The 8523-nt window shown below is 33.2% G+C and overlaps 1 protein-coding gene and 2 long non-coding RNA genes across 3 annotated transcripts; 2 read left to right on the top strand and 1 right to left on the bottom strand.

The window, feature by feature from the left end:
- The first annotated feature begins 980 nt into the window (after positions 1-980).
- On the top strand, positions 981-3848 carry LOC146907697 (uncharacterized). Its single transcript, XM_085725408.1, has one exon. The coding sequence runs from the start codon at positions 1415-1417 to the stop codon at positions 2072-2074; it is 660 nt and encodes a 219-aa protein (XP_085581534.1). The 5' UTR covers positions 981-1414; the 3' UTR covers positions 2075-3848.
- A 1324-nt stretch (positions 3849-5172) lies between these two features.
- On the top strand, positions 5173-5621 carry LOC146907696 (uncharacterized). Its single transcript, XR_015019668.1, has 2 exons — positions 5173-5281; positions 5380-5621. It is a non-coding gene; the product is annotated as an uncharacterized LOC146907696 (long non-coding RNA).
- A 2009-nt stretch (positions 5622-7630) lies between these two features.
- Positions 7631-8522, bottom strand: LOC146907695 (uncharacterized). The gene is made up of 2 exons (XR_015020651.1): positions 8226-8522; positions 7631-8145 (listed from the first exon to the last, which is right to left on the bottom strand). It is a non-coding gene; the product is annotated as an uncharacterized LOC146907695 (long non-coding RNA).
- Between the last annotated feature and the right edge of the window lies 1 nt (position 8523).

Below are 8523 nucleotides of genomic sequence, written 5' to 3'. Positions count from 1 at the left end.
TAAGACTTCGTCTCTTGACTCCCCGGACAAAGAAACTTAAATAGGGGCAGCTGTTATACCCTAATTTTGGACCTAAAAATACTTGTTCAATTCTTCTTTTCTTGCATTATAAGTCATCTGATATGTCTCTGATCAATTGCATCTTTCTCTGCATTTTATTTCAATGTTATTTGCAAAATTCATGAAAAAGGGTATTTTAGTCATTTCCTGCATTCAACTCATTTTAATCTTTGAAAATTGTTTGGGTCTTTTAAATTGGTTTGTATAAGTCCTTGTTTCAGCCTCATGTCAAAATTCATTTCAAAAAATATCAGTTGAGTCATTTTCTAGTCAGTTTAGCCCCTAGGGGCATTTTAGTCATTTCCTATGTCAAAATTTCTTTCAGTCTTTTAAAATTTTGTTTGAGTCTTTTCAAGTAGTTTGAATAAGTCTTTGTTTCATTCTATGTCAAAACCCTTTCCAAAAATTGCATTTGAAGTCATTTCGAGTCAATTTTGCCCCTAGGGGCATTTTAGTCTTTTCATGTGTTAAAACCCTGTTTAAATTCTAAAAATTGTCTCTGAGTCTTTTAAGTTGTTTGTATAAGCTCTTGCTTTAGTTCCCTGTTAAAAATCCATTTTTAAATTGCATTTGAGTCGTTTCGAGTCATTTTAGTCCCTAGGGGCGTTTTGGTCATTTCACATAATATTTCTGATTCGTTTTAATCTGCTTTGTTGTTTTTAATCGTCTCGTTTTACGTTAATTTTCAATTTACTTTTTCAATTCGATTTTAGTTTTAATTTTCATTTTAGTCCGCGCACTTTTGTTATTTACGTTTTAATCCCTTTTAAGTTTGTTAGAGTCCAAGTGCCATGTGTCCAAATGTTATTGGTCCTTAAAAGTTTGTTACAAGTCAAGTGCCACATGGCATTATTTCATTGGTCCAGGCTCACCACATCACCTATATAAGTCAAACTTGTGGTCAATTTTTCAACACTAATCATTTTTCACAACTAATTATTTCAATCATTTTTCACAAAAAATCACAAAAACTCTTTCTCTCAATTTTTCCCTCCCATTCTCTCTCCACCATAACTAACTCTTCAACCACCACTTTCTCCACCATAACCAACACAAAAACCATTCTAACAAACTCCATAACAACCTTCCTCCACCACTCAACCACCCTAACAACCTTCATAACCACCTCTAACCACTTCAACCACCACAAAACCATCATCTTCAACCTTCAATTCACCACCACAATCCATCTCTAAACCTCCATAACCACACCTTCAATTACCTATTCATCCCAATTTTCCAATTCATGACGTAAATGCTTCTTTCGAATTCGCCATCGCAATCATTATCCACACCCACCTTCTCCAACACGATTATCCAAAAAAGCCAATCGGAAAATTAATCATAATCGGCGATGAGCGACCAACTACGGTTGCACAACGTGCGTTCCACTGCACAACTTTTCAAACAAGCAACCTCATCATTCACCTCAAATCTCTTCACATTTCTCTTCCTCTCTCTCTTAATTTTCTCTTTTCGCACCGTCGTTGAAAACGGTACCTCATGTTTCATTTCCTTCGCCGACGGCGATCCCGCCGTTAAATCTCTTCTTTCCCGTCTTGACCTTGCCGGTAACGCTGTTAACGCTGCTAATTATCAACACCGTCAACGTTCTTCTCAGTTTCATCCTCCTCCTCAATTCTCCGCCATTGCAGCCGCCACAACAAGCTCTACGGTGGCTCCACCGGTCGAAAACCTTGAACGATTCGGTATCACTGATGATCTTCGATCGTTTGTTCACGGGCTTACTTCCACTACGTTCAAACATTGTCCTGTTAATTCAGATGAATCTGAATCTGAAGGTTCCGATGCGGCTACTCCTAATGTTAGAAAGGATCTCAATAAGTTTCAGGAGAAGCATGCTACTCTTGTTTTAACTACTGTTAAGGAAATTTCAAGGTTGAGAAGAACTATGCCCACGTGCTATGGAGGAAAGACACTTTTGGAAGGTATATTTCACACTTGTTCAACGTTCATGTGGCTCTGTTTGAGAAGCAATCCATGGAAGAGCTGAGAAAGAAGAAGAGAAGAAGAATGTTGTGTGAGTTTGGGCCTGGGCTTTGTTCCTAAACACTGCTGCATTTTTTTTGCTACCTGCACCCTACTTCTTGCCAGGTACACCCCTGTTTGCTCCAAATTGATTGGTAGAATTACTATTTTTTTTCCTAGTTGTTCTTATTGATATTTTTATTAATTCTTGATGTGTTTTATATGTTAAAATTGTTTAGGAAAATATATGTGTAAAGCGTAATTGATATCGTTAGTTTTTTTTTAGTTCTTGTTGAATGTTTTGTTAAAGTGTAGATAAAAATTCCATATGCTTTGATCCTTTTGATTGTCTCTTGATCATTTTTAGGATTGAATCTTGTTCTTGAAAACGTAAAAAATGTGTGTACTATCTTTTGTTAGTTTCAATTTTCTTTGCAAGTTTGTTAATAATGATTCTTTTTTTTACTTGCACTTTGTTTGATTTTCTTGCCTATAAAAACGCTCCAAAAAATAGGTGCCATGCCTTGTAAATTTGTCCTATCTTTTACTTGTGATTTGGTTAATTTTTCTTGCACTCGAAAATGATTCTAAATGAATGTTATGATGGAATTCTTTCTACCCTATGTTTTGATACTTTTCTTGCCTTGAAAAATACCACAAATATGTGCTTAATTGCAATTTTCTTGTCCTATGACTTGGCTGAAATACTTGCTTCCAAGATGTGTGAAATGCCATATGTGAATTTGCCTCTTGTATGTTCCATGTTTCCATGCTTTTTACCATTTCATGTGCTTATAAAAATTCTCCAAAAAACTCTATATGATTGTATATACTTCTAGTGCATTTTGTTGGTTTTGTTCCTACCATTTCTTTTATATAATATTTCCATCATTTCATACATTTTTGTTCACTAACCCCCTTGTTTCCATCTTGTGTCTTTAGCTTTATTTTTCTCACACTTTAAATTCCATGCAAAAATTAGAATGTAATACTTAGGAAATTCTTGTATTTTACTTTCATGCACTTTTAATTTTCTTGGCAAAGAGGCCATAGAATGTATCTAGGGTATGATGTAATAAGGACAATGGACTCTAATGATGTACACCGACACAAGCACCGACACATGCACACACATCACTATATAGTTAGAATATGCATGCTTAGATGTATGTTTAGGATTGTATGTTTAGATGAATGCCTAGGACTTATACTTAGAAAAACCAATTTTCCAAACAAATATGAACAACATCACTCAAACCCTTTTTCTAAATAAACCTTGGGATCAAAATCCCATTGAATTTTCCTTTTCATTTTCTTAATCAAATTCCAAATGAAAATAATCATACTTTGACCATATTTCGCAAATAACTAATCCCACCTCACCTTTTCCAAATCTCATGCCCTTGAGGCCTCTTTCTATTCTTCAAAACTCTATTTTCAAACTTAAAATCAACCAACAAAAACAAAAACATTTTTGAAAGAGAACTACGGTGGATTTGATCCCTTAAACGGGTACGTAGGCAAGGAACAAAATTCCTTCAATTCAACTAAAATAAAAATCCAAAAACATTCTTCTCCCTCCAATTCTTCACTTAGAACATTCTTAGGTTAAATAACATCTTTCAAAATAGCATTTAAAAATAAAGCGCGCACGTAGAAATTAAAGACGGTTCCTATAGGTTACTATAGTCGTTATGGGTGCCTAACACCTTCCCGTAGCGAAAACAACTCCCGGACCTCGATTCTCAAGGGTTTTGCTTACTTTTTCCCTTCCCAAGAAAAAATAAGATATCACCGGTTAGAAAGGCTCAAACGTAATCAATGTTTGACACCCGAAAACCAAGATAATACATATAGGGGAGTCAACATTGATGTGATTCGACACATTACAGAAAGAGAAACCACACAAGTGAGAACAATACCACATCTTCATCGAAAAATTGAAGACTAAAATATGAGTTTTATTAATTTATTTATTGTTCAACCTCCACTTTTTTATTCAATATTGAACTTTAACCGACACTTGATACATCAGAGCATTTTCTCCCTCAAATATGACGAAATTCTAGCCTGTGCTTGACATGGGTGTCCATTTGGGGCGTTTGACACTTGATAATGCATCGTTATTGTTTTGAGGCGTTTGACCGAACCATGCGCGATATAATGTCTTATGACGGCGTCGATAATACAGACAAACCATTTGGGCGTCTTTCTGTGGTTTTGGACGGTGATTTCAGACAAATTTTGCCAGTGATAAGAAAAGGATGCAGAAAAGACATACTTGCTTCATCCATCAACTCATCAATGTTGTGGAGTCACTGTAAGGTTCTCACACTTACAACAAATATGCGTTTACGTGCTTTAACCGTTCGTGTCGAGCAAGATGAGATAAGAAAGTTTGTCGATTGGATGCTTTCAATTGGAGATGGAATAGGATCCACCAACGAGAGTGGAAAAATTAACGTATCCATTCCTAATTACAGGAAGAACACAAAAAAAACAATAATCCATTTATTATCGATATCCATATAACAAATATCTACTTGATTTTATTTATCGCGTGAGATCTTTCAACATTAAAGATTACTATTTTAGTGTTACATGCGTTTTTTTTTTGTGGTGGCCGGGATTTGAACCCCGGACCTTGCATATATTATGCATTGTCCCTACCAACTGAGTTAAGCTTACGAGGACCAGTGTTACATCCGTTAAATTGTTGTTGTTTAGCGATACGAAAATCTAAATATATATATATATATATATATATATATATATATATATATATCTGTGTGTGTGTGTTAGTATATTAATATACAATGTTTAATTAATAAAACAATAATGATATGTACCATTGATATATTATATATAAAAATAATGAATTTGACATATAATTAATATTTATATAATAAAAATAAATAGTGACAATCTAGCCCGTGCTTGGCACGGGTGTCTAAACTAGTATAAGTAAAATATTACTAATGAACTTTGCACTAAAGGGGTAATTGATTAGAGACATTTAACATTAATTTCAATTTTATAAATGGTTTTTTGCAACTTCTAAGAGTTGACCACTATCTAATTAAAGTTTACAAACCAAGAAATTTGAACTTATAAATAGTTTGGAAAAAAATTCTATTTATTTACATGCAAAGGAGGAAACAAATGGCTCAAATTTTCACGTTCGTTTATGTTTTGATTATATTTCTTTCTCTATTTCTTGTTGTAATAAATGGTGGGATGTCATTTTTCCCAACATTTTCTAATTTATCTTATAAACAAAGTTATATCTTCTATTAGTAAAAAATTTCTTTTTCTTATTTAACAATGCAGGTCGCATTCCCTGTATTACTGATGCTGATTGTCCACCGAAGGCTTTACCTATAATTCATAAGTGCATTAATAATTTTTGTAAGCAGAAGTTGAAGTTGAAGACATAAGGTTTTTTGGTTACATAAGTTAAAAAACAATCAAGCTTAAAATTAATTATGTTACCTCAAAGCATATAATGTTATGTTTAGGCCATAATAATTGTATTTTTATAATTACTTCAAAATTTGATTTATGTTTCTCTACCCTTTAAATTTTTATTAAGAGTTCAAAAGTGTTGTCATAGTATGCAAGTATTCATATCTTCGGTTGCTCATAGGATGTATATCGCAAACAAAAATGAAATATAAAAAGTATGTAAATTTTTAAGCAAAATTAGAATGCACAATGAATAGTATATTAATTGGATATAATATATGATTGCCTACACTTTCAAAATGATGTATATTAATTAGATATTTACACAAAAAATGTAACACCCTAAATGATTTTCTAGAAAACCCTTTAATATGTTATAAATTAGTACCGGATAAAGGAAATTAAGACTGAAACACATGGTACGATCATGAAACCGTCTTACCCCCTCTGTTTCAAAATACATGTCCAAGTCAACTACTTCACATATGCCAATGCACAATTTTGACCGTTAATATCTTTAATTATCTAAAGTAAAAAATTTTAAAAATTTAATTTTTTGAAAATATTTGTCGAGACAAATCAAACAACATCTTAAATGCTAATATTTGTATTTATACATTAGTTAAAAAGTATGGTCAAAGTAAGTCAATTGAATAGTACACATTGCAAAAATTGAACATGTATTTTGAAACGGAGAGAGTAAATCATAAGTACAATGTACACTAAAATGAAAGCGTTGACCAATGACTTGATGCTTTAAAGCTTCGTCTCCATATCTGAACTTGTCTTCATAACCTGATGCATACTTGATATGAGCTTTGAATTTTTGTTGACCATCTTCAGATCAGAGCTTTGTCATCAAAGCCTTACTTGAGCATCAAAGTTGTTATTCTTTGTTTAGAGTAGTGTGTTTTCATAGACAAAATGTTAATTTAGAGTCATATTTTAACTCTATGGTCCAACACACTTGAATAAACTTTAGAGTACTTAAGACATCTCCAATGGAAGAATATTAAACATTTAAGACTTGGTACCAATTAGGTACCCCTATAAGGGAGAAAAGTTGTTGGGGGTCTTATAAGACCTAAAGGCTCACTTAAGACCTCCAATCTTAAGGGGAACCCACACTTTTATAATATTCAAAAATTGAAATGTAATGATACAAAATTATTGATAGTTGATTAATAAGTCCCATTTAAGAAATTTGCGTGAGATGTTGGGTTGGAGGGATTGAGTGCTTATTAGGTAATATTATTAAAAAATTATAAATGACTGGTGTGTACACGGGTAGAGCTGTCCAAATGGGCTATACCCACCGGGCTGGCCCATCGACCCCCTATTTTTGTGCTGGCCGAACCGTTAAAATGGCACAAAAAAATGACCCTATATTTTTGGGCTAGCCCACCGGGCTTGTATTTTACATGGGCCGGCCTGGGCTGGACCACTGGTCTTGTGGACCTGCCCTTTAAGAATACTAAAAAAATATATAGTTTATAAAATAGTTTTACTAGGTAAGATTGAACTATTTTATCATGTAAGAATGAATTTGATCATCTTCAAGGTTGTACTTTGTGAGTTATACTAAATACTCTTTACTTTTACATTGATGTTTTTGTGCTACTTATCCATTGTGGATGTTGATTTAGTAGATGTTTTATATATCATTTGATTAAGTTTACAAACACATTGATTTATTTGATAGATAATAATTTATGTATTGTCCGTTGCATCTTTTTTTATAAAAGAAAAATAATACATTTTAAAATATGGGCCAAGATGACCCATCTGGCTATGTAGCCCACTAGTAATTGGGTTGAGCTCAATTTTGGTAGCTCGTGAATCAAGTGGGTTGACCCTCTCTAGCCCATTTATATCAGCTGGCGCACCGGACTGAGGTAGGCTGGGTCGGGCTAGCCCAATTGACAACTCTATACACATGGGGCCTATTTAAGTAACAAAATTGAGTCTCTCTATTGTGGATGTTCTAATTGTTCTTCTATACGTTATTATTATTATTATTATTATTATTATTATTATTATTATTATTATTATTATTATTATTATTATTATTATTATTATTATTATTATTATTATTATTATTTTGAAGAAGTCAAAATGGAATATAATAAATCACCAAGAGTGATTCATCTCGCACAAGGTGTGCGAAGATAATCACTCCATAAAAATTACAAAGTCAAGTATCTGTTGTCAAAAAGACACAACGAACAAAACACAAAGAAAACTACACCATAACACCCATACAAATTAATGGGTACCGCCATCAGTCATTATAACTGAAAGCATAAGTGAGCATATTAGCCTTTAACCAAGAAAAAGACAAGAACTTTATATTGTCTAATAATTGAACCAAATCCCGAGCTTTGGGTTTGAAAATCCTGTTGTTTCTTTCCTTCCAAACTGTCCAGACACAAGCATGCTAGATCACTTTGAGGAAAGGATGTGTAGATCGAGGTAACCACGCCATATGACCAAACTGATGAAGATGATCGCGAACGAAGTCTGGAGAGATGAATGAAATACCAAGCCACTGAAATATACCTTGCCATACACTGCCAAAGATGTCGCATCGAAAAAGAAGATGACTCGTCGTCTCCTGACAACCGCACCCACCTATGGAATAGATGTCGTCATTACTAAACCACATTATTCTAAAACTCATTGATTCAACAAGAGGGGCATCACTTACTTACCTAATTATGTTCAGACTTATCAAAATAAGTGGCTTATTTGAAATGGTAGTCTATATCACATGACATATTATGTTCAACTTAACTTCTATTCGACTTGGGCAGTTTAGCTCCATACCATTACAGGTATGTAATAATTTTAATTGTTTTTTTCAAAACAAAATTATCCGATGGTATTTTTAATTTATAAATAAATATTTTGTTACCTTTCTTTTTTGAAAGAGATATTTTGTTACCTCTTGATGCATTAATTATACAACTGATATTTTTTTATATTTATTATTGTTGTGTCTCTTGTGTT

The sequence above is a fragment of the Medicago sativa genome, chromosome 7 (assembly GCF_051527215.1).
Source record: "Medicago sativa cultivar Bolivia chromosome 7, Bolivia_mono, whole genome shotgun sequence".
NCBI classification, from domain to species: domain Eukaryota; kingdom Viridiplantae; phylum Streptophyta; class Magnoliopsida; order Fabales; family Fabaceae; genus Medicago; species Medicago sativa.
Note: the sequence above shows the minus strand (reverse complement) of the source record. Positions and strands in the feature narration are given on the sequence as shown.